Below are 27,175 nucleotides of genomic sequence, written 5' to 3'. Positions count from 1 at the left end.
TCCCGTATAAACCTGCATCTTGTTATACAACACGTTGAGCCTTATAAGTATATTCACATGTAGTCTTTGAAATAGTTCGATAAATTCTTTCTCTATTAACCGTTCTTGGTCTCTAGGCTATAAACAAAGCACTTTCTCCATTCACAGTTCAACGGTGAAACAAAAAGAATTTCGTATCGCGCGAAGGTGTGTGTGTGTGGCTCAGAGAAACATCGACGCGTAACACTTGGTTCGGTTGCTAAACGCAACAACTGAACAATGACACAACGAAGCAAGTTCTCTCTCACTCTCTCTCTCTCTCTCTCTCTTTCTCTCTCTCTCTCTCTCTCTCTTTCTCTCTCTCTCTCTCTCACTCACTCTCACGCTCACTTTCTTTCTTTCTTTCTTTCTTTCTTTCTTTCTTTCTTTCTTTCTTTCTTTCTTACTTTCTTACTATCTTACTATCTTACTTTCTTACTTTCTTACTTTCTTACTTTCTTACTTTTTTTCTCTCTCACTCTCTCTTTCTCACACGCTCTTTCTCTCGCTCTCACACGCTCTCACTCTCACGCATACATTCTCACTCAACCGAAACAACGAGCACGAGAGCATTTGTAAATCATCGCGAATCGGTTGGGCAGAACGGCACAACTACGAAGCACTATGTTCTTGTTTTACCCAGTTAATTTGTACATTTAAACAGTCTCTACGATAGAACACGTATCGACCTACGTACCTAGTGCCCTAGAGTTAGTGAAATTCACCTCGTAATTCTCCTCTACAACGTTATACGTGGTACTTATTAAAACGACATATTCAAATGGCATGTCCAGTCTTGAGGCTGCTCGTCGAAGAGCGCTAGATGTGATCCTCTCTTTCCTTCGTTTCTCGGGATCTACTCTACGAGACGGGGAACCATGTCTCGATATATTTATATATATTTATATATATATATATATATATATATATTTATATATTTATATTTATATATTTATATGTATACTCGAATTACCCTATAAACGGGATATGGGAACACTAATCGTGACGGCAACGACGGAGTCAGAGATCCATGGAGCGCATCGCTGCGATCGGGAAGAGCTGCTCCACCGTGCGCTCTGTAGTCGTCAATGGTCCGAAAGTTGAATTCAGTGTTATAGTCAAAGATCTAACGACAACCTACGGTATGTTGTTCTTCCTCCACTCGCCTATGGTGTGCAGCAACGTCCGACGTGGCCCGCCGAACCTAACCGATCACTAATCGCCGCCTCGCGTTTAACAAATCGGTTTTTAACAAATCTACGGTAATAACGGTTCCTCCTATCATCCTCTCCCTCTCGCTCTCTCTCTCTCTCTCTCTCTCTCTCTTTCTAGCAGAAACGTAATAATCGTCCAACGAAAAGAGCAAAAGACCTACGATCATTATCGACGGATGCGTCCGGTCCGCGACGTTTTTTTCATCCATTGTCTGACAATGAAACGCTGGTAGACGGTCTCGCGCGGTGTCCGTGTACGTACACGTGATATCTCAGTGGAAAAAGTGTGTGTCTGTGTGTGTGTGTATGTATGTTTATGTGTGTGTATATATGTTTGTGTGTGTCTCGTGGCAGTAAAACGATCGATCACCAGTCACAGTGTCTCATCAGTCATCGAGTACCCGAAAATCAGGAGAACTGATATATGTATATGTATGTATATATTATCATAATACTTCTATACAAATTGTCTCTTTGCCCCGTGATATATTTGTTCATCTCTGTCCCGGAATTCATTTTGGTTCGACTGCTTTCATCTTTTTTTTTCATCGCTTCCGGCGTTTTCTATCCTTTTTTTTCTGGTATATTTTATGCAATTTTCGTTTAAATAGACTTTCGAAGCGGCCGACCGAAGCGCCGCGTGAAAATAAGGCACCAGATTCGGCACGCTGCTCTCGAGCGCGGCCAGTCGCAGTGAAACGATCTTTTAACAGGTCGGATCCCGGAGTGCGATTGAATCGGTGATCTCTCGGTTTACGTATCCGTCCGAGGAAGCTGCTACAAGAAGCCTTTTGGGAACACGGTTATTGCTATGTCCTTACCCGCGGCAGTCTCGCCGCGTCACGCACTCCCTTGATATTGACTTCGTTTACATTCATGTACATTCGTCGGATTCTGTATACACGTTTTGGTGTTCTTTCTCTCGTTTGATATATATTCTCGTGGCCCGGGCGGCTCGCGGCGAACGAACGGACGAACGAACGAACGAACGAACGAACGTAACGCGCGTGTCTTCACGGCGGAGGGTGAACGTCTCTTCGAGGACACTCGCGCGAAAGAGGGCTCTCTACGATCTCCTCCAGAGGCATGGACCCCGGCGGGCCTCCCCGCGAAGAGGCTGTGCGTTCGTTAACAATTCGCTCGGGCACGTCTAGAACTAATCTCGGAACGAATCAGTGGTCAAACGGTCTCCTCGGTCACGCTCCTGGGCATCTGCAACACGCTGATGCTGAAACGAAACAACAGGTTTGAGGGGATCTACGGCGTGCTCGTCGGCTCGCAGCGGCACATTAAACAAGCGGATGAGGTTCTCGATGATGATGGCGGCGGCGATGATCGCGGACAGAATCGCGCGAAAGCAAACCGTCTCGGTATCACTTTTCGAATCGATCTGCTACGAGTCCTCGGGGGAGAAACTGGCAGCGGTTTGGCACTCGGCGGACAGGCATGAGCAGAAATTGCCCCCTGGGCCACTAGGAGCGCCGGAGCCACGCCCACTCGACTCCGGGCGCCGCCCACGGGCCACGCTTTCGACCGCGCGGTGCTCCCAGGGCCAATCGGCGGCGCTGCCCATGCCTGGAGAGAATCGATTTGCTGACGGCCGCGTTTAATGGTCGCGGAAATATATGATCGCGTGGATCGAGCGTTTTATGTGCAGGTGATCGACGATCGGTTATGACTGACGCGGGTATCATTGGCTCTCGAAGCGGCGTCGGTTTGGCGGGCGACTCGAGAAATTCGGAACGAATGCGAGGGAACGAGGAAGCCTGAATCATTTTAGCGAATTTTCAACGGATCGGAACGGGTCTCCTTCTCCTTCTCCATCACCTCCTCCTCCTCCTCATCGTCCTCTTTATCCTTATATCCTATGTTTGACTACTCCTCCGCCTAGGAGCGTAGCGAAGCGGAATCAAAAGACACACAGCGTAAAACCAGGATGAATGCACGCGATCGTTCGTGATCGTACATAGTGATAGCCTAGCCCTACCAACAAGCTTGTTTACTTGGCGATGCCGGCTATCCTCGAATCGTCCTGCATCTCCACCACGATGGTGTCAGGATCAGGTACTCGGTTCGCGGAGATGCATCCGTTCGCGATCGTCGTTGGCAGAACGGTCTCCGACTGCAAACAGTTGAAATCGTTCGAGCCGATCGATATTCCATAAAATTGCTCCGCGCACGAGCGATGCGGAGCGCAAATAAAAATTGTTATATTATGTCTAAGATCATCTTTTTTATATCACCGAATTTGTTCATATTCGAAGAACTGTCAGATCGTCCCATAGGTTCGTGCCGTTTCTTTGTGTTAATATTATTTAATGTGTTAATTATTATTATTTGGTTAATGTTTCACAAAAATATAATCTCCCCGTCGCTATAAAATTCTCACGATTTTTCATTGAGATACTATTTGATGTTCGTTTGTATGCATGCGACGCACGAACTTATGCGATAACCTGATATTAAAAATATAACTGTTGGATGAGTGATAATTGTAACGACGAGGAAACTTTCCCAAGTGTAATACGCCTATTTCAATCTATTATGATACGGTTCGTTGTAAAATACTTAACAAGCATTTTTTTATCTGCAATGTTCTTATAAATCTAGGGGGTGAAAGCAGCCCTCAAAGTCAAGGGTAAGTACTACATTTTTTAAAAATATCTGCAGAATTCTTCTACAGTGTAGAAGAACGAAATTTTCTAATTTAATAATTTTTTAAATTAATAAATAAAGACATAGGTCGCATTATAAAATTGCACGAGCAGTTATTTCTTTATTCCACTATGACGTCTGATGTCTGAATTAATTTGCATATTCATAAGAATTAATCGCGGAGCAAACAAATAGGAACAACAATGAAATGACATGTTCAAGTAAATAATAGAAAGAAGTACGTGTCAAAAATCGTTCGACAAACTGTAGCATATTAAAATTTGATTAAGATCGGCGTGTTACGCGTGAATGTGTTCCCTTGTAAAAACTACCACAAATTTCCAGTTCTAATAGCTCCGAGTGCAAAGGGTTAATCGATTTCGATTGATTCTACCTGATAAGCTGCCGCATCCAAGGCCATCAGCTCCTTCTTGGACAGTTGCTCCACCACTGCAGCGGCGTAGCAGTCGCCGAGCATGTTGTTGGTGGTTCGAATTCGGTCCCTGAATGTAACCAAACGCAAACACCGTTAATTTTCGTTGCCATAAGCGAGAAAATTCTATCTTTTTCTACTTACACAAACCAGTCGATAGTGAATAGCAGCGACACATTGTAAACTGGAGCATCTATGGCGCTCAGGACGACCAGCAGAAGGACGAGAGCGGCGCTTGGAACCGAAGCCGACGACACGGACGCAGCGGTCGATGTTAGACTGCAAATGAAATGAATTGTATATTATTTTCTTGATAGAAAAACATTGGTGTCACGAAGAGGATGATTCCTGAGGTCATTTAAAGTAACTTTTTCCTTAGCGAAATTGCAATCCGCGGCTTCGTTTGCGAGTTACTAACGAAAAACATTGACCAATGAGAGATCGCGTGCGGCTGACGCCCCGCCCTCGCGACTACTGCCGCTGAATCAGACGGCCGCACTCGCTCTCCGATTGGTCACCGTTTTTCGCTAATAACTCGTGAACGAAGCCTCTGATCACATTTTCGCTAAGGAAAAAGTTACTTCAAATGACCCCAAAAATCATTTCCTGATGTCGACATAATTATAAGACAGCCTATATATTTATACTGTATTGTAAAACTTATATCTATCACAGATAGTTGCAATGTTCTAAAGCTTAATAAATTGAAATTGCGTTAATACGTAACACCTTTAATTTCGAATCTAAATTTAGGATCCTAAATGATTAAATTAGGATCGTAAATAACCCTGTGTACGAGAGAACGGAGCTGAAATCGAAAGATCGGCGTTACTCACATGACGGTGACGATCTCGCCGAATCCCAATGCGATGCCATGCATCTGGGCGATGAATATGCTGGCAACAGCCACGAACAGAGCCGTCCCGTCCATGTTAATGTTGCACCCGATCGGCAGAACGAATCTGGTGACTCGGGGATCGACTCTGAGCTTGTCCGTCATCAGGCGGAACGTGACCGGGAGCGCGGCGGCCCTGTACAAATCTTTGTTAGAAATGATCGGCAGGTCGGGCGTCACGATGACAGGTCAGTTAGAATTCAATCGGTTAGTTTATCTCATTTGTTTCGTTTAGCGGTTTAATAGAGACACTGGGCTGCGCGCGTGCTGCTTCGGCCTGCGTGTCCGTGGAGAAAAATGAGAGTGTGGTCATTCTGGTGAGAGATCGTCGAGATCGGCAAAGTTTCTTTCTCTCGCGGCATTGACCGGTACCGTGTCCGTGATTACCGGTCGCTTGTTGCTTGCAAACATATTGGTCTCTTGCTTTCCGGCCGACTCAGCGAGAGAACGAGCATCGGCAACGATCGGCGCGAGCTCGCGACCGCGACCGAACACAGAAGCGAAAGAGATCGAAAACGGCGCGCGGCCGGCACGGTGCGACGCGCGTTCCGAATTTCGTTTCGAATCGGTGCGAAAGATCGGACCGAAAACGATCGGCCGAAACAGATCGGGCCGGCGAACGGGCCAACGTGACTCGTGGACCTGACTGTACCGGGTGTGTAACCGACAGAAACGTGACAAGCGAATTGACCAGAATGACCGCGAGGCGAGCTGAAAATGCAACCTATAAGGGTTAATTCGGGGACGGCGTCGAGGGTGTTTTAGAGAGAAGGTTTGGTTAAAAAGGGGGTGTTATCAGAAGGTGGATCGTCCGTTGCGTCTCGCAGTGTACCCTAAAAGAACCTAACCCTGTAACAGACAATCGTATGTACCTTCATGTTGCGGCCATCGATTACTTACCAAGGCCACCCTCGACCTCTTTCTCTCTGAACCACCTGCAAAAGGCCGCGTGCAGCGCGTGCTCTAATACATCACATCATGATATTCATACAGTCTCTGTTCAGATAGGAGACTGAGAGCTGTATCTCTCAGTCACTCAGTGTACGCACAGTTGTGTACGCTCTCTTCTGGAAAAAGTTAATCCACATAGAAAACATGTTGAATTAGACAATGATGGGCGTTGGCGGGAGAGAGAGACGGTGGCACCGCGACGATGGGACGGAAAAGGTTTCGAAAATGGGGTTTCGAATAGCGGAACCGCGTTTGCTTTCAGTTCCAGGTGCTTTTCGGGTACGAATGCTTCTCTGTCCCACGATGCATTTCGGGAACGGATCCAGGAAGGGACTGGGATATCGTGGAGACGCGGGGCGATCGACGCTGGATCCACCGATCGATCATTCTGCGGCTCTACGGAAAAACGCCAAAATTACTAAAAATTTTAATTTGCTCATTCATTTCGCTGCAGAACGTAGAATTTATCTATTCGTCGGAGAACAAATTATAAAAACAAATGCAAAAAGAATCGCGCAATTTGAAGCGCTATTAATAATCGTATTAATTGATACATCGGCATTAGCGATCTTTGAGCGACGATGTCTCGAAAGTGAAGTAACGTTTCATTTCGTTGAAGCCATAGGTTTACTCTGAAAGCTATTTCTTCGATAATTTACCCTTAGAATATATATTTATGGTCGAATATTCGATAGAAATCCTTGAATATCCACGGATAACGAAATCCGCCATTTTGTCGGCATCGGTGGTTCCAGCGTTTGCGCGTGAACTACGCTAATTCTGACGAGTTTATACGTTCAATATGAATTTGGTTAGCATCAAAAGTTGATCCATACGATTTTTAAACAATCGGGCGTCCAAAATGTTTCGCTTTCGTTCGAATAAACGAATTCTAGCTTACGCGTGCGAAAGTACTCGGAAATTCGTCCGCGATTCTCCTCGAATATCTGTCGCATTTTCCGAAACAACGAAGCTTCATAGACGCAGTGAAATTTCCATTGTCGTTAACTGAAGTTACGTTTCGAGGAGAACAGTATCAAGGCAAACAGTGATCGCTGAATGGAGGAAGATCTAGATCTTCGCAAACTCCATTCACCGAGTATCAAAGATTTCCGAATTCCCTCGATCGCCCCGACGAAATCAAAACAGACGAGCACGGGATCGGAGAAGTACGAAACAGGATAGAATAAATTGCAATCATAAACCTAAACAGAAACGACTCGAGGAATTGCACAGTGTTCGACAGCAACGTGAACATCGACACAGAAAGAAGTGAAGAGAATCGTGGAGTGGGATCGTCGGACGGTGGCGGATGAAAGACAGGGATCGACGGGATCGGATGAACGTTTTGATTGCACGTTGACGGATAAACTGAAAAAATGATCGTTGCTTCGCGTGATCCGCGAGAGAATGAATAATAATAATAATAATCATATATAACAATAGTCAACGTTAGAAAGCGATCGTAGTTCAGCAGTTCTGGCCAGTGATGGACGTCGCCGTCAAACCTGGAAGAGCGGGCTCGACGCGAGCAATCAATATTTTTTTCAGTTTCCCTTTTGTTTCCATGGTAATAGAAGTAGTTGCTTAGATAATAACATGGTTAGCGCGGAGAAGCCTCCTTTGACGAGGTATCCTCGCCTTCCGTTCGCCGCGCCGGCTGGCTCGCTGCTGCAAGGAAGACCGGGAGCCGAGGATAACGGGGGCCCTCGAAGGCTTCTGCGCCGCGAATCAGTCCAGGTGACACGGAGTCAGCTGATTTCCGGCTCAACAGACACGAAACACCGTTCATCAACCACTTCGTGTGTAGTTCTTTTTTCACGTGTCCTCTCTTTCAGTTTCTCTGCCATGCGTTCTACGCCGCGCGCCACGAAATTTCGGTGCTCCGCTGCACCCGCGCCGTTCGATGTCACCGAGAACGGAACGGGGCAAAATCTAATTCCGTATACACGTCGAAACAACCGTCGCCGACGCCTCTGTCCAATGTTTATTTAATACCAGAACCGCCGGAACAGGATTGGTTCGTTCAATTTTTGGTATAACTAGACCGCGAAATTTTGTGCAGAATAAAAATTGCATCGATTGCAACGCGCGCATACTAAACGGTGAGTATTTTCTTTCAGTAATCATTTTAATAATTTTCATTTAATTTTCATTGAATTTTCATCTAATAATTTTCATTGAATTTTCGTTTAATTTTAATAATCTTCATTTCATTTTCATTTCATTTTCAGCTAATAATTTTCATTTAATTTTCACATTTAATTTACATTGAATTTTCATCTAATAATTTTTAACTCGAACCAATAAATTAACATTTTTCAATTCTTTTAATCTTTTAATCTTCCAGTCTAGTATTTTAAATTGTGGATTCTCAATTATCCCATAAATGCAGAAAATCCGCAGTCCGATTATAACATATGCTTGAATAAAGAAGTCCATTGAAAAATTCTCCACAGAAACTTTTTAACAATATCAGAAATTTTAAAAGAGGAAAGCAGAAAACAGTCATTTTGACTGGTTTAGTGGTTCTGGTATCAATATGGGTTCAATTTTAACCCGTTCGCGATCGATGATAGTCGATAATTCCATGCAGAATTAAAATATTCTGCATCAACTGTCGACTAAAAATGTATCTCTTCTTTCAACCCTCGGATGGCGAGCGCCGGGTCCGTTTGGACCCAGAGTTGCAAACATTCCATCTAAATTCTAATTTCGTGGCAGTCGTGTGTAATAATAAATTATTAACATCGAAACTAATAAATTATTACTACTACTAACTAATAAATTATTATATTTGATCTAAACGAAGAGGTTTCGATAACATATATTTGCCATAAATGCGCAAAAATGTCCGCCGTCCAAAGGTTAACAAATCCGAAGAAATGTATTGTTTCAAAATTCAAATTTCTTCAAACTTCTTCAAGCTTCTAAATTTCTTTAAACTTCTAAATTTTTTCAAACTTCAAGTTTAAATTCAAACTGCAAATTGCTATTCTGGGCGAAACTGTGGCTAGTTTTACAAAGCGCTTCGCCATTAATATTTCGCGATGCAAGACTCTCTGCCGAATTGTCGACTTTTCCGAAAACTATGCGATCATGGCAAAGCGGTTGTTCCACCGTGTACGCAGTACCTCCAAAGAAGTGTCTGACCGAAAGTTCGCGGATATCACCGACAACCGGGAGTATCCGCATCCTAAGTGCCACCCGGAACTGCATACCTCTCTCCCTTTCCCTTTCTTTCTCTCTTTCTCTCTCTTTCTTTCTTTCTCTCTCGCTTTACTTTTCTCTTTTTCTCTTTCTCATTGGTCATGACGAGACCGTCCCCATCGAGAAACCGCGAGAACATTAAGGAAACGTAATTCAGCCCGGCGAGGGATCAGAATTTGCTATCTTTGATTGCTCGTTTTGTTTTGGTTCGTTTCGTTTTGTTTCGTTTTTTATTTATTTTTTTTTGTTATTCGGACGGGAAGTGTGAATCGTTCGCTCCGCTCAGCGTTCGACAACGTCACCGAGCCGACGTTGTGAAACGCTGTGCTCGTAATCGGAGCGGTTTCGGAATGGAATTACGGGACCACGGCCTCGCAAAGCCTCCTCCCGGCTAGCTGAAACATATTGTCTCGATCAATCGATCCGAAATCGCACGGTGTGTGACGGCCTGGTACCTCCTCGCGTCCCGAAACGACGATCGTCCTTCGAGAACCGTTTCGACAGTGTTCCCTCTTTTGCGTCGCGCGCCGTTACGAAGCAGTTCCGCATTATTATTCTCCCATGGACACAACGCTCCTTCTCTCTCTCTCTCGCTCTCTCTCTCTTTCTCTCTGTCTCCTTCGCTCTCACTCTCTCTCTCTCTCTCGCTTTTTATAGAGGAACGTCGCAGCGGTTCCCTTATCGGGACAGAACGCGACCGTGCAGAGGGAACACTGTGATATCGCGCGAAAAGTAAGGACGAGAAAAGAAAACTGGGAAATCCCGTGGGATTCGAGACCGAATTTCTTTCGAGGAACGAAAATAGAAAAGTGGAGGGTCGGAGATGACGATGACGACCGAGGCCATGTGAGGCAGGCCATGGCATATGTATATACATATATGTGTATATATATTTATATGGTTCGTGTGCACGTTGGTAGATGATGTATATATACATATATATACATATATATGTATGAACACGCTGAAGGTCGGGCTGAGTTCGAAGATCGACGACTCACGTTGATGCCATGGCGAAGGCGGTGAGGGTGCCCTGGGCGAGGCCGGCGTAGAATTTAAAAGGATTCTTTCTCACGAACGCCAGGTAGATCAGCTGCATGATCACCAGCTGATAGAAAAACACACCGATCACGATCGTGACGATGAACCAGGCCAGCTGCGACATCACCAGCGCCAGGTCGGTCACGCCGAGTATTTTACCGGCGATCACGGAGGTGATGCCCACCGGTGTCATCCTGTTGTAAAAGAGATCACGTCGTTTAGACCAATTATACACTCGATCTAATTTAAACGGTGTCCGAAAATTATGACACTTCTGGGAAATGGGAGATTCCTGAGATCATTCGAAGCAACTTTTTCCTTTACAAATATGTTCTCCGAAGCGCCGTTACCGAGTTATTAACGAAAAACAGTGACCAATGAGGAGCGAGATTTTCTGGCGCGAGGCGGCCGAGCCAATGAGCGCGACTGGGGCGCGACTTCGACGGCTCGGCCACGCCGAGCCACACCTCTCATTGGTCACTGTTTTTCGTTAATAACTCGTTAACAACACCTCGGAGAACATTTTTGCAAAGGAAATAGTTACTTCAAATGACCTCAGGAAGTACTTTTTTCTTGCTTGTAGAATAATTTTGGGACACCCTGTGGAACTAGACTGCGGATTTTATGCGTTTATGGCAACGATGAGCGAGTCGAATATAAAACAGGAAAGAATTTAAAGAATAAAATATGTCGATATATTCATTTCAACTTATTAAAATGATTCAAGGAGAAAAGAAATTTCTATTTTTTAATCGTGGGGTAGGCAATTTTGATTTTGCATAAAGATCTGCAGTCTACTTATAACAAATTCTAATCGTTATCGAAGATATTCGATTTCCAAATGATTCCTGCAGCTAATGGCTGCAGAAATCATTTTAATGCAACCTCTGCGTCAACGATGATTTAAAATCAATTCCACATAGCGTCTAACATCTTTGCGACTAATTTTTATACATTAAATATGTTTGACTTCCAAATCGATTCTGCAGTTAATTATTGCAATTAATTCTTATGCAATTCTTGCGACTAATTGTTTCGCACTCTCTGCTAATTCCTCGCAAGCAGTCTACGACTTATGATATTTCAAATAAATATTTCAAAACTTCTTACATACGAAATACAGTAAATTCTTCCGAATTGCCCTTCAGCTTGTAAACAAAACTAGACAATTTGACAAGAGAAGACACGATTAATCGAGCCTCGCGACTTATTTCTATAGTCGCCGATTCTCAACAATTATAAAAACGAGGTACAGTAATTTGCGAAGAGGAGACACGATTATTCAGGCCTTGTGTCTCGTTTTTACAGTTGTCAACAATCGGTAACTATAAAAACGAGCCGCAGGGCTCGAATAACCGTATCTCCTCTCCCCAAATTGTCGGCTTTTGTACGCAATCTGAGCGCGAATTAAAGAGAAATTACTATACAAGGCTCGAATAATCGCATCTCCTCTTCCCAAATTCTCCATTTCACGCTTACAAGCCGAAGGAAAATCAGAAAAAAATTGATTATAGTTCGACAGAATCGTGGACGCAGAGGACGCCGTCTAGTCGACGTAGTACTTTAAGAGACGCACCACATCACGGTCGACACCATGCGCATGATGACCTCGAACACAGCCTTGAAGAAGTCGATCACAATCTGGCCCTTCTCGCCCAGCGTACCTAGGAACGTGCCGAACACGAGACAGAAGAAGACAATGCCGAGGGTGTTCGTTCCGCTTCTGTACTGGGTGACTCTCATCAGCTCTTCCTCGCCCAGTACCTCGGTGGACATGCCGGTGTCCGTCAGGTTCCGGAACGGCTGGGTCTTTGGAACGTACACCGTGTGTGCCTGCAATCGAACATCGATCAATCAGATATATCGAGCAGCCCGTTTGAACGAAAGAAGTCTCGTCGGTGACGAGAAGGAGAGAAAAAAATGATTGCACGTACTTGCTGGAACGCCGCTTGGAATATATTGTCCGGGAACATGTTTCTGTAACGTTCAAAAGAGAGAGAGTGAGTGAGTGAGTGAGTTTGATTCAGATGGCTGGTTCTAGAAGTGTTTAATCGATACACGGGTTTTATCGGGCGCATCGGGTACACCGATTTTCGATACGAGCGCGTTATATAGGGAGACACGGGCGCGAACAACGCGGCGGTGCATCGCTTTTAAACGGTGCGCGCGGTGCGACGCTCGTGCGAGCGAACCGCGAGCCCGATCGATATCCATACTTCTATTTTCATCGCGTTGGGTATCATCCTCGATTGGCCGCGGCTTAGAAAAGTTCACCGATCGTCCGGGTACAAGCGACCTTAATCCCCGTCACGGCTCTTCCTTTCGATAATTGATCGGAAAGTTTCAGGACCGCGGCCCGAAAGCCCGATTCATATCGGGGGCACGCGCGTCACGCATGCTCCGAAAAGGATTGTTCCACTTTCGCTCGAGTTTCGTCTATTTTCTGGCCACCGCGATCGCCCGGCTTCTGATGGCCGATCGTTTCTCGAGGAGTTCATTAACGTCGTTCGCCGTTCGTCGACGCGTTCAATTCGAAGGGAAAAAAGTCACGCAACGTCGCAGCCGTTCGATCAACGCTGCAACTATCAATGTCAAAATGGTTTCTGTTTTTCTTCTTTGCAATAGCTGATATCATTAAAATGTTTCTCTATGCAAGTTTTAAGTATACTGTAATTTTTCCCTAATTCGCGCTCAGATTGCGCACAAAAGTGGACAGTTTGGGACGAGGAGATACGATCATTCGAGCCTTGCGGCGAATTTTTTTACAGTTTTTATAGTTATCTCCACTTCCAAAATTGTCCATTTTTTTGCGCAATCTGAGCGCGAATTAGGTAAAAATTACTGTAATTACAGAAATCGTACGAAGTTTGCATAAATCCGATCGTATTATTGTCATAAAATCGCGTACATTGGTCGCGTTTATGATCGATAGTTCCAGTGTCAATGGAACTAGAAAGCTAAAATTGACAACGAAATATCAGTTAAACTTTTTCGTATCGTAAAAATCCTGGTAACATGCAGTTTGTTCAATGCATTGCGAAACAAATGAATTTTATTAGCCAGTTCATCGACGTTTGTCGCTCGAAGTTCATTCCACGCAGACTTTCTTGCTTCGCGGCGCAATGGAAAATGATCGCAGTAATAATTGAACGATGGATTCCGACAGCAGAGACTTTAAGCTTCGACATGAGCCCAGGTCCATTGTTGCACGATTTTCGTCGACGAAATTACAGCCGTTCGAACGTCGAACGTCGCTTTAAGTAGCTTTCGCAAAAAACCTAGCACGCCGATCTAGAAATTGCATTGTTAACATCCCGCGTTACCTGCACACCGTTAAAACGCAAGTTCATTTTGTTCGATCATGCACCCTGTCATCCACCGGTGCGTCTATTTATTTATAACAATCTATTTTTATGAAGGATACCCTGCTGAAAAGGAAAATGATAGATCGAGTCGCCGAGGCAATAAAATATGAAATGAGACGGAAGAATTTTGCTCTGCTTTTATCTTTCGCACGGAATGTATTCGAAAAGAACACCGGCACGCTCGCTTCTCCGTCGAACAATCTGCAATTATTCCCGAGGAGCTGTCGATGAAATTTTCATTTGGTCACCGGGTAATTTTAGAGAAGTCGATCCATTAATAGTGCATAAGAATTCGCCTTCGAACTTGCTATGCTCGAACGCGGAATGTTCCCATTATTTCCTCTTTCTTTTCTTTGCCTCCCACACCCTTGTCTAACAATAGTCTATTGATTTTCATGATTTCTTCCCGAAGGAGACTATACGCCGCGCCGGAGACGAAAGCGTTCGAGTTTTATTATACCAGAAACGCAGGACGCGGAACAATTCCTCTACACACAGGCCTGCTATAGAAGACTATACTTCTCTCGCGACACAATCGTCCCAGCCGATTAAAGGCCCAATGAAATATCCATCGAGCCCCTTTCGTTTCGTCGCCGTTCAATTCCATTTGCGTCCGGCAACCGGTCGTGCTTTTTAATCGAAAGCCAAGTGGCATCGTCGCTCCATTAGACATACTAAATCGGCTCAAGCGTTTCGCCCGACGAAAATATCAAACTGTTATTGCCGAAAGAAAGATTCCATCGTTAAGAGGTCAATTAAGAATTCGTTTAACGAATGATTCCCACTTTACGGTGTCACGGCGTCCATGTTGCTGCGAACGGAGGTCGTTAGCCTAATTTGGACCGGTGCCGGAGACGAACCACCATGCACCATGGGAACGAGAAATTCTCCTAACATTGTTCACGGTATGCCGATGATTAGATCGCGAATTCCACGCGTTTACGTCAAGAAGCAGCGGATGGAATTCAAAAACAGTTCGAAGATTTAAACAATTTATATATGCAGGCTGTCCCAAAATTATGGTACTTCCGGGAAGTGAGGGATTCCTGAGGTTATTATAAGTAACTTTTTCCTTTACACAAATTTTTCTCTGAGGCGTCGTTTGCGAGTTATTAACGAAAAACGGTGACCAATGAGAGGCGAGCTCTGCTGGCGCGAAGCGGCCGAGCCAATCGGCGGAACTGGGCTGCGTTCGCTCGTTGGCTGCGCCGCGTTGCGCCAGCTGAGCTGGTATTGGTCACTGTTTTTCGTTAATAACTCGCAAACGAAGCCGCGGATTGCATTTTCGCTAAGGAAAAAGTTGCTTGAAATGGCCTCAGGAATCTCTCATTTCACGGAAGTGCCATAATTTTGGGATAGCCTATATATGTATACTATTGTATTATGTTCGACTCGTTAAACTTGTTGAAACGAGAACTAAATGCCTGTTAGCTTCCTGCATCTTGTCGACGATTTTTATTTCGCATAAAGATGGTGGTATCAACAAGAAAATTTCCGTTGCAATAATTTCTGCTGTCTCGCGTTAGGTGCTCGTGCATAATGGATACGTCCCCTGGACGACAGGGTAAACAATACTTATAAATTCAATCGTCACTGAGTTAAAGGACAGTGGGGAGTGGTGTTCGCGTGTAATGTCGCGTGCCCCTAATGTGAATCGACCTTAAGGGTCGCTACTCTAGAGCGCAGGGTAAAGTGCCGATTGATTATTCAGAGCCGCGTGGATTTGCCATTCCGTTTAGATAAAGACGAGCCCTGGTCGATGATACTATTCCAGCTGCGAGCAAGGTTATCCCGCACGAATGTTCACGATTATCCCTTCGAGAGTATATTTTCACACTGTTCTTATCGCTATGCTTTATCTTCTATCTCGAACGCAACCCTACATTACTCCGACAACCATGATTTTCATTCGGAATACTTTTGGACGAAGAAATGCCTGCGTTCGTACTATTTTATCTCTGGGGAAAAAAATCGTGGGGTGACAAACCTGGGCTTGTTTCACAGGGTGAAGTCTCTACTTTTTACTCACCACGTTGTCCGTCTCAAAAATTTCTTTCGTACCAGGCAGGGAGCGAAAAAGTAAAAACGGTATCTTTTTTCCGTTTGTACATTATTTCAAATTCGAACGCTTCTACAGAGTGTGAAAAATTTTTCTAGCGACTGAACCTGATATACGTTTAAAGATTAAAGTCTCCTCTTTTCAAGGAGCTATAAAAAGTTGATGTACGATTTTTCTGCGTCGATCTATCACGCTTCGAAATGCTCCTATCCAAGGATGTCATTAGCAAGGTATGTGTACAAACGTTGATATTCATCATACTGTATCTTCGTGTAAAAAAATCGCAGGGCAATCGATTTATGCTTGTTTAACAGAGTGAAGCCTCTGCTTTCACATCCCTAGGTTATCGTCTCTCGAAAATATTTTTATACATTTGTAACAGCAACGAATTAAAGGTAATCTTTTTCCTGTTCATTTACGCAGTATTTCAGATTTGAACGTCTCTACAAAGTTTGAAAATTTTTCCCAGCGACTGAAAATGCAATCAATTTGAAGATCGAGATCTTCTCTTTCCAAAGAGCTATAAAAAGTTGATGCACGATTTTTCCGCGTCGATCTATCGCGCTTCGAAATGCTCCTATCAAAGAATGTCCCAAGCAAAGCGAGTGCATGATCGTTGATATTCATCATACTGTATCTTCGTAAAAAAAAATCGTTGGACAATCAACTTAGGCTTGTTTAACAGAGCGAAGCCTCTGCTTTCTCCTCTTCGAAGTCTTATATTTCAAAAATATCGTTGCGAACGAAAAGGACAGTCTTGCTTCCTAAGCAGTTTCTACAAACTTCGACGAACTCCGTTCGGACGAAACAAAGTTGCATCGCGCTGCATCGACGATTCCTAGAAGTCAGTCAGGGTTCAGTGTAACCTCGAAGACGCGGGGCGAACGACTCCATTTTTATCGCGGAAAAATTCCGGAAGGCTGTTGCCATGCGTGACGACGCAAAAGTACGAAAATAACGATTCCGATCGATAGACTAACGAGGCGCGGAGGCTCTTGTGGACACAACGGGGGTGGCTACCTTCCCAAATCCAGCAGGCTGTCCAGGATGTTGACGGCCCTTCCGTTGTGGGAGGTCGCCATCGATTTGCGGATGCCAGGATTGCCCGGATGGATCAGCAGCACCAGGATAACGCCGAGCACCGCGTTCATCAAAGACGTCAGGATGAAGTAAACCAGAGTGCGCACCGCGATCATCCCGTTCATTCGCGCGTTCAAGCTGGCCGAGCCTGCAAAAAAAAGCGAGGATTCGCATTGTCGCCGACTTGTTGCCTATTAAGCTGTCGAGGAGAACGCTCGACTCTTTTCGAGAGCATTACCGGATATGAGGCTGGCGATCACCAGCGGCAAGATCATCAGCTTCAAAAGCCGCATGAACAGCTCTCCAGGATAACTGATTAGCATGACTGCGTCATCGCCGAGGCCCAACGGCCGCAGACCGAAACCTGAAACCAACAACCAGGTCACTATCGATTCTTTTCGGGGTTCGCAATGCGATACGCGGGTCGGTTTCGACCCAAATGCAGTTAAGTTATCGGCGCGGTTATTCGCGCAAGGTGAAGCTTCTCCGTTCGCGGGACGCGACGCCCAAACGATTCGTGTATCCTGCCAAGAAATTAGTGTTCTATGCTGGATACTTTTTTACAGGTTCTTCGAAGCCTCCTGTATATGCTGTCGAAGGTTACCAACATTTACAATAACCTGTTCGAGCGAACGATCGAAGTGACGCAAACGAGAAGAGAGAAGGGCTTCGAGAAAATGGCGTATCTTACGAAGAAATGAATATTTCTAGCGGACAATTTTTGGATGTGTACCTCGAAGCAGTATCTAAATGTTGCCAAAGGTCGCACAAAGTTACGTTGACCCGTTCAACTGTAAAAAAATCCTCGGCGTGCCAAATCAAAGGAATTAAGGGTTCCAGTTAATGGCAGAGAAGGGTTCCAACAAATCAGCATATGTTGCCGGAAAATGAATATTCCTAGCTGATAATTTTCATGGAGGTACTCTAAAGCCTCCTCCAAATGCTGTCTTAACTCTGATCAATCGACGTTCGTCGGTTCGACTACAAATAATTCTTAAGAACGCAAGTTTCTATGACCGAGCATACCCTCTCAACCGATGCGACGCGAGGTTTCGAAACGGCCGTGATATCGAGCGAACGACCCAATTCGGCGGTGTTTATTGCACGGCGAATTAGGGTAGATCGAAAAGCATCTTGCCCGGACAAGGACGAAGAAAGACGAACGCGAAAGTAACCAGCTGAAAGCCGATTCGAAAGCTGCGGTTGTGGGCGAGCGTGTAGGCAGTGGCATTAGATCGTAGGCACGGAGGCTACACGTTATATAACAAATTGCTTTATCGATACTCGCGAACGGACGCGACGAAAGCTTATCATCGGTACTCGTGCATAATTGACGCGCGAAAGGAACATGGTTTCCGCGGTGAATTTCAATGTGTTATCGGCGATCGATTAGACCGATTCGATTCGACGCGAATTTCCAGGAGACAGTTCCGCTTCCCACGCATTCATCTTCGCGCGATGGACTTCATTATACTGAGATCTTTCGCTTGATTTAGTAAAAGGTAACTCGATGTAGCGAATAGCAACTTTGTGTAATAAATAGTAACTTGGTGGAGCGAGGAGCAACTTCGTGGAATAAATTGCAACTTTGTGTAACAAATAGAAACTTCGTGTAACAAATAGTAACTTTGGGTAACAAATAGAAACTTTGTGTAGTTAAAAAAAACTTGGTGTAACGAAGAATAATTTGGTGGAACGAAAAATAATTTGGTGTAACGAAGAGTAACTTGGTGTAATAAAGAATAGCTTGGTAGAACAAAGAGTAACTTGGTAGAACAAAGAGTAACTTTGTGTAATAAATAACAACTTTGTGTAACAAAAAGTGACTTGGTATAACGAAGAGTAATTTGGTGGAACGAAAAATAACTTGCTGTAACGAAGAGTAACTCGGTGTAATAAAGATTAACTTGGTCTAACAAAGAGTAACTTGATGGAGCAAATAGCAACTTTGTGTAGTAAAAATTAATTTAGCGTAACAAAGAACAACTTGGTGTAACAAAGAGCAACTTGGTGTAACAAAGACTAACTTGGTCTAACAAAGAGTAGTTTTGTGTAACGAATAGCAACTTTGCGTAACAGATAACAGCTTTGTCAAAAAGTGTCTTGGTGTAACGAAGGGTAATCTGGCGTAACGAAGAAGAACTTGGTGTAACAAAGAGCAACCTGATGTAACAAAGAGTAACTCGGTCTAACAAAGAGCAACTTGGTCGAACTCCAAGTATGATAATCCTGTCGTATCGCAGTTATAGCAACGTACATTGGCGCCAGGATAGCGAACCATTCCAACATGATTCTACAGTGTTGTCAAAATAAATAATGAACAAAAATTTCACCGCATCTGTAAAATATTGTCCGTCCACGATAATAAACACTTTTTACCGGGTCTGTGTTGTATTCTCGTGAACTTTCCGCTTGTTTGCAAACACTAGATCGCGCTCGTTCAGACGCATGCTAGAAATGCCGTCTTCTCACGGCAATCTCATACTCATTCATACCCTCGCGCCACACTTCCATTCATACTTCGTACACCCGGTCCCTACAATACTAATTTTCCGAATGGTATTAGCAACCGCAATCGATCTTTCCTGCAACATGAATCATAACGAAACCGCGGATATTTACGTGAAATAAAAGCTTTCGTCATAAATTGCAACAAACAGGAACAAAAGCTAAAAATTGCCACCTTCGTTTAATACGTTTAATTAATTTCGATAATTAATACGATTATTATTATTATTATACGATTATTATTAATTTCGATTGATACGTTTAATTAAAGTTCAAATTTCGATTCAAATTTCAAACTTATTTTCACCATAAATGCGTGATAATCCGCAGCCAACTAATCGCAGTAAATTCTCCCTAATCCACGCTCAGCTTGTACAAAAGATTGGACAATTTGGAAAGAGAAGACACGATTTTATTCGCGGATCGTTTTCATGATTACCGATTATTGAAAGTTATAAAAACGAGCCAGAAGGCTGGAACAATCGTATCTCCTCTTCCGAAATTGTCCATTTTCGTTTCCAAGCTGAGCGCTAATTGGAAAGCGTCATTGTACATGAATCCACGGATCGCAGATTTCATTCGTCGCGCGAACAAGTAGATAAAATGCACTTGAACGGAGCAGCGAATAGTTCGCGATTGAATCGTAATTATCGGAAGACGGCCGGGCACGCCGGTCCTATTACGACGGAATAAATATTGGCTCGTTAATCCGGTAATTTCCGATAACTTGTCCACTGCTCCGTGTACTTATGGGTAATTAAACGGCTGGACGGCTCGGGGAAAGGATCGAAGTCTCGTTCAAGGTTGATCCTGGGGGCAGGAGGAGGCCGAGTTAATTAGATGAGTGTTTCGAGGGAAACCCCTCGCCGGTGATTGGCACCTTTTAACGGGATAACGTGATCAGCTTTTATGTAACCGCGCGCGAATCTCGAATCGGATCGGATCCGTTGAAGCTGCGACCTATTACGTGCGGACGCGACTTGTCCCGAACGGCATGTCTACGAGACAACGGGGCCCGTTCCTTACGAAACCGGGCGCGTCTCTCTCCTAATTAACCTGAGACGTAGATCGGACAGAGATCGCGAAGCCTTTAAACCGATCGGCTAAGCTGGGTAGCCGGCGTGTAACAACGCCGGTTATTAAACAAGGAACGTGCGACGTTCTGCCGGCGTGTGACGCAACCCCTTCTGTGTCTCCTCTTCCCTCGTTTCATTTTTTTTTTTTTATATCTGTAACCGATCGATCGATCGATCCGAAAGAGAGAGAGAAAGAGAGAGCCGCCGCGTGCATCCGGTGTGCACACGTACGAACAAAAAAGGAACGCGAAATCGGCCGGGATGAACTCGACCTTGGCATGTTTCCCCGTAATGGATGCGAACGGTGGCGTGCTTTTGGCACGCTCCGATCATTAGCTCGAGCACATAACGCGCCTTTAAGCCGCCTATACAATTCCTTTCTGTCCTATTTAGCGGCCGCGCGCCGAATACGGAAACAAAGACCGAAGGCAGTTTCGCGAAGTCCGCGAAAGAGAGAAAAAGAGAGAGAGAGAGAGATGCAGCCACAGTTTTTGCCCGTTAAAATGGACCGATATTTATTCGCATTCCCGTCGGTTCACGCTTCGAGGACGGACGGCGACATATTGACGACACCGGGGATGCACTTCTTAAGGGGATATTTTAGTCCAGAACCTTCAACAAATCGATCGCTTTTTATTGCATTTTCTGAAAGCGTACGCGCTCTAGCAAAATTTCTGAACGCTGTTGAAATAGCAACAAATATATATACAAAATTCCGATGCAAGATGTCGCGTAGTTTGTTTACAAAGAAAATACCAAAGAGACAAAAAGAACGCGTTCTAGCATAAAATACCATCTTCATTCAGAAGTTGCATAAATATTGTTCGATCATGCACATTGCAAGAGATCAGTACGAATCGTGTATTTTTTGCATTGTTCAACTCTTTGGCGATCTAGCTCTCCGATGAAAATGTTCATACCATTTGCAAAGGTCATAGTTCGCGAAGAGTTAATTTTATGTCGAATTTTTCGATCTTCGAAATGATGGTCATATTTGAACCTGAACAAATTTTTTTCATAATCGTAAATAACATAAATTCGAAGATTGATATTTGCTCTTTACAACAAATCCCAAAAACTTGATCCACGATTTTTCGAAACCGTTTTATTTAGCTCTGAGTGAACAATTACTGTTAACTTCAGAATTCACTACGAAGACCTTGAACAATCGAACTTGCTCCCAATATCTGCTCGATAAAACGGCTTCGAAAAATCGTACGTCAATTTCTGACAGCTCGTTGGAAAGAGGAAGCTTCAATCTTCAATTTCATTGCACTTCGAACTGAGAACAAAATTTTCTGACAATTTTATAAACGTTTCAGTTTGCAGCTTTTGCTAGCATATTGTCTTCAGTTTTTGTTCGATTATGCTACTCCACGCGCCATTCTCCGTTTCGAAAAGAGAAAGAACGTTCTAATCGCGAGTATAATATAGCTCATCAAATACCAGATCACGATTTACATGGTAGAGAAGAACGATGACACGTGTTATAAACTTTTTAGTTTCCGGCTTTCAATTTTTACCAATGTTTTTTGATCGAGTTGCCGCACGGGCATTCCGGCCAGCTCATGCAAATTGACATAATTCATATGCTAATAATATTAATTGGATTCCGCGAACCGAGGACTTCCGTCTACCTTTTCAAATTGACCACAGCGCGACGCTGCTGCCCCTCGCTTCGAGCTGACCGCGCACGCGATTGACATTTACTTGACATATCGGCGATCTGTTTACTCAACACGCGGGGTGTCTTACCTCCTGCAAGGCCAGACCGTGTATTTTTCTCCTTAGCGTGATTAGAAACCGAGGATGTCGTCTCTTTCGCAATTAGACCACTTCGGAATCCATGATTCGTAAATTAGAATTTATTGTGCTGGAAACTGGGAGCTTCGAATAATTAAATTGACCTTTATTCTGACATAGTTGACTTTCATTTCTGAGAAACTTGCGTCTGCTTTGGGCAAATTGTTAAATCGCAATCTCTGTGCAAAAATAGATTTTTGAAATAATTAGATTAAATATGATTATAATATAATATTGTATTATTATATTATTATATTATTATATTATTACATTATTATATTATTATATTATTATATTATTATATTATTATATTATTACATTATTATATTATTATATTATTATATTATTATATTATTATATTATTATATTATTATATTATTATATTATTATATTATTATATTATTATATTATTATATTATTATATTATTATATTATTATATTATTACATTATTATATTATTATATTATTATATTATTATATTATTATATTATTACATTATTATATTATTATATTATTATATTATTATATTATTATATTATTATATTATTATATTATTATATTATTATATTATTATATTATTATATTATTATATTATTATATTATTATATTATTGTATTATTGTATTATAGTAATATAATATTTATAATAGTAAATAGATTATAAATATTTGTATCTTGTCATGTAACACAGAATTTGGCGAATAAATCTTTTTTGAAATAATAATTACTATTCGAGATATGTAACTATTATTTAAAAAAAAAAGAATTTATTTGCCAAATTCTCTGTATTACACGAGTAGATTGAAATGCGCTGTACATATTTGCTGCATCGACTATATGTATTTATTAAATATTTAAAATCTCCTCCGATGCATCGAGAATCCCGTTAAAGTCGATTCCGCGAGGTTCTTTGTGGCGTGCCGAGAAAACCACCGCGGACTCCAGAAAGCAATTGCAGGCCTGTCCAATAAGCTAGAAAGTCAATGGATTCTAATCCTATTTCGCTCATGCATTTTCCTTTTCAATGCTTCTATTAAAATCGATATATTTCGAAGCCTCTCATGTGTAATCCCGTTGCAAAGTACTATATGTATAACCCTTTGGAACTTGAAATCAACTCTTCCCTATTTTTATTTTTATTTTTATTTTTTTTTGTAAAGCTCTGTCCCCGGTCCGATTGCCAAGAGAAAATTGATACCACTCGGTTCCACGTGGCTGGAGAAATTTATCGGGGCTCTCGCGACACCCCGGCATTCGCCAATTTTCGCGGCGCATACGTCATCGTGAACGTCAGTCGGTTAATGCTACTCCGTTTAGATAAAAGACCGCCCACTGTTTACTATAAGTAGATTTTTAACGTGGGCTTATATTTAAACGGTACATTTAGTCCCTCGTGTTTACATAAATTCGAACCGATCCTACGTCGAAGTAACGAAACAACAAGATGTGTGGGTATTAACGATCTGTATGCGAACCCTTGTTGTTAGTACATTTTACACCCGTTTTTGTCCCAATTGAGGCTAATCTGCTTTGCAGCATCGAGACAGCTCGGGGTGTGGGTGTTATTCAGTTCTGTTTTAAATCGACGTTAAATGCTGTCATTTAAATTGCATACATTCTGTTAATTCTGTAAATTCTATAAATTCTATAAATTCTATAAATTCTGTAAATTCTGTTAATTCTATAATTTTTGTAAATTCTGTTAATTCTATAATTTTTGTAAATTCTGTTCATTTTATAATTTTTGTAAATTCTGTGAATTCTATAAGTTCTGTATATTCTGTTAATTCTGTAAATTCTGTAAATTCTGTAAATTCTGTAAATTCTGTAAATTCTGTAAATTCTGTTAATTCTGTAAATTTTGGTATTTCCGTAAATTTATTATATTTATTTCTGTATATATAAATTTAGTTTATAATTTTTATTAGGAATAATTAGATCGGATTTATCGAAACATTACACGATCTTCATCACCGAATTGATCGCCGAATTTATTACGAAATTTGTTGCCAAACAATTGTAAAATAAAAAATGTTAGATCCGTCATTTGGATGGCTCCGGCAATTCCATTGTTATCGTGGCGTAGAGTTTCCCATTATTCCGCCGAAACCGAATCTGCGTAAGTACCATTTCTTGGAATAGAAACGAAGGACGTCGAGAGTTTCCACGAAGAATCAAAGATTAATGATTGGAACTCCTTCCGCGAAGCAGGAGTTCCTTGAAAATGAAGGGCCAATCGGAAGAAAGCAACGCTAGGTGTGTAAGCTACATGAAGCAGCGCTGGAGCGCTCTCTGCAGGGGATGGATCAAATAATGGAGACGACTGTTTATCAATCGCGTGTTGCGTTTGTAACATTTTCGATCATGAAATCCTCGCGATATTTATCTAACACAAAAAATATCTAGCACCGCTCTCGAATACTTTTTACACCATTTTGAATAGAATGCTTTTCAAATCCTATTAAAAAAAGGTGCGCGTTCTAATTCTGGTAAACATACATAGCAATATTTACCAGTAGTTAAAGAAGGATTAAAACATTAATATTCATTGTTACTGTTAATAAGAACATAGATTTATGCAGCGTAAAGTATACCAAGAAAGATAGAGGAGACCATCCACCCTATAATTGCGCCATCTATGAGGCACTGGAAGCTTTGTTTACGTCATTTCATTTCTCCGAAGAAGTCCAACAATTTCTACCCTGCCCACGCCGGTTGTAAGAATATTTTGTAAAATAGTTTTACCTGCAATATTTTCTTACAATTAATTGTGCTACATTTGTTACCAAATAGGGATACTAGACTACAAATTTTCATGAGATTCCAGCACGTAGAAATTTGCAAAATCCGGGAGTACCGACAACAATCGATACCATTTCGCTTTTAATTTTGCCAGAAGCGAAATTTTGCTCAATGCTGCAAAAGCGAGTTATTCTGTTTCATAAAGCAACCCGAGTGATAACCTGTTAAACGTGAACGCGTTATTGCGCCCTCGAAGCCATTTTCACACCAAATCCGAAATAGCTGTTTGCTGCGAATCCTTCTAAAATGATTCACAAGATTACCAGCGTGTTCGTGATCTCCGTCGACGATCTCGTCCGGTACGATGACCTTCGACACAATGCGAAACACAGACATTTTTCATACGTCCGTTTACTCTTATTCTTTATATCCTTTCCCGTCCTCGAGCAAGGATGACGCGTGCAGTACGTCATTCCAGCGCGAGGGGTTAACCCTTCGCACTCGATGCCGTTTCGACTCTGAATTCAAACAACAGTTATTCCGGTTCGCGGCGTTTCTATTTTATACATTGATATTAAAAAGTTGTGTTTATTCAAGCGTTCCTGCATTGTTGTTGCGACGTGTTCTTGGTTGAGAAATTCAATCATTTTCTATGGAAAAGTCTTCACAATGCCGGCGACCTTATTTTTGAAATTGCGAAACCGGTCGTTATTTTAACCGTCTCGGTGGAGTCAAAAATGCAAATAAATTTGTTAATGTACAAATCATTTTGGCACGTGATGTAACAATATCGAGTGGCGTCTCGGAGTCTCCGTTCGACTGCGAAGGTTTGAGCATCCAAATAAATGTAGCCAGGTTAAATAATAAATAAAATTATCAATTTTCTACGAAATGTTTCACAAGCTTACTGAGAGATTATTACAATTGACAATGTTCTAACTATTGTTGTGAAAGTAATGGAATGGCGAGGGGTGAACTATTTTCACTCGACGGGCTCAAAAATGCTTTACAATTTAATTGCAATTAATTACCAGCATTTCGTTCGATCGAATTAAAATTGAAAAATTAAATTGTACATCTACTACCCCTTCAACATTCTCTTTCTTGATTTCAATAAAATTAATAATATATAAATTAAATAATATATTAATATATTACTTATATTATTTATATTAAATAATATAAATATTAATATTAAAAATATTCCAAAAATATTTATATTAAATAACATAAATATATATTAAATATATTCTAAAAATATTTATATTAAATAGCATAAATATTACTATTAAATATATTCTAAAAATATTTATACTAAATAACAAAAATAATATAAATATCTCCTTCATATCCGCTTATAAACGACACAGCGGTCGAAGGGTGAAACACGAACGAAGCAAAAATGATTTTGCAATGCGTGAAATAACAACGCTCGATCCGAGAATACTAAAAAGCGAATCTCCGACCGGTCCACAAAACAAACAGACATTACTAAAATAGTCCAACGAAATAATCGGGACATATACGTTTAGAACGTTGGTACTCCGTGCATACTCACCGAGTATCACGCCGAATAGTACGCCGGAGAGGGTGACCACGAGCAGCAGGTTCTCCCGCATGAACTTCCTGGTGTCGGCGGTCACCTTACGGGGACCCTGAGAGGCCGAAACGTCCTGGCCATCCATCTTGGCGAACAGATACTCGGAGAACCGAGCCGAGGACTTCTCCTCCATTTCACTGGGCCGCCAGTAAGCGGTGTAGGTGGTGGCGGTGGAGCCGGTCGCGCACGAGGATGCCGATCCCCTGGCCGATCGTTCGACCGATTCAGCCAAGCTCCCTTCTCGCGATCTCTCGCGGCTAACGGCGGGGCCCCGGCAGCACCACGACGACGACGGGTTGCCGTTTTGGGGGTGTTTCGTGAAATCCGTGCGGAACGAGCAATCACGGGCTCCCACCAGTCGTCCCAATAGCCTGACGGCTTTCCGCGAGCCTGGTAGCTCGATCGTGATACCTGCTTGTTACCGGACCCCGTTCGAACGAGCCTCTTCGGTGTCGGACAGCTACTCGCCAGCGGTGCGCCGAGGATCGTTCCTCTGCCAGTCACGGCACCAACGTCGACCCTTGGG

At 42.6% G+C, this 27,175-nt stretch overlaps 1 protein-coding gene across 2 annotated transcripts; it reads right to left on the bottom strand.

Annotated features, from left to right (window-relative positions):
* Positions 1-27,067, bottom strand: Eaat2 (Excitatory amino acid transporter 2). Of its 2 annotated transcripts, none has more exons than XM_033470620.2 (11): positions 26,608-27,067; positions 17,160-17,285; positions 16,862-17,069; positions 12,352-12,394; positions 11,994-12,250; positions 10,378-10,611; positions 5,157-5,351; positions 4,465-4,599; positions 4,282-4,390; positions 3,236-3,354; positions 1-2,460 (listed from the first exon to the last, which is right to left on the bottom strand). In XM_033470620.2, exons 1-11 carry the CDS (start codon positions 26,780-26,782, stop codon positions 2,412-2,414), a joined length of 1,650 nt encoding a protein of 549 aa, XP_033326511.1. In that variant the 5' UTR covers positions 26,783-27,067; the 3' UTR covers positions 1-2,411. The 2 variants fall into 2 exon arrangements, with proteins under 2 accessions (XP_033326511.1, XP_033326512.1); XM_033470621.2 differs by having other exon boundaries at positions 3,220-3,354; positions 26,608-26,926.
* Positions 27,068-27,175: the final 108 nt, after the last annotated feature.

The sequence above is a fragment of the Megalopta genalis genome, chromosome 2 (assembly GCF_051020955.1).
Source record: "Megalopta genalis isolate 19385.01 chromosome 2, iyMegGena1_principal, whole genome shotgun sequence".
In the NCBI taxonomy this organism is placed as follows: domain Eukaryota; kingdom Metazoa; phylum Arthropoda; class Insecta; order Hymenoptera; family Halictidae; genus Megalopta; species Megalopta genalis.
Note: the sequence above shows the minus strand (reverse complement) of the source record. Positions and strands in the feature narration are given on the sequence as shown.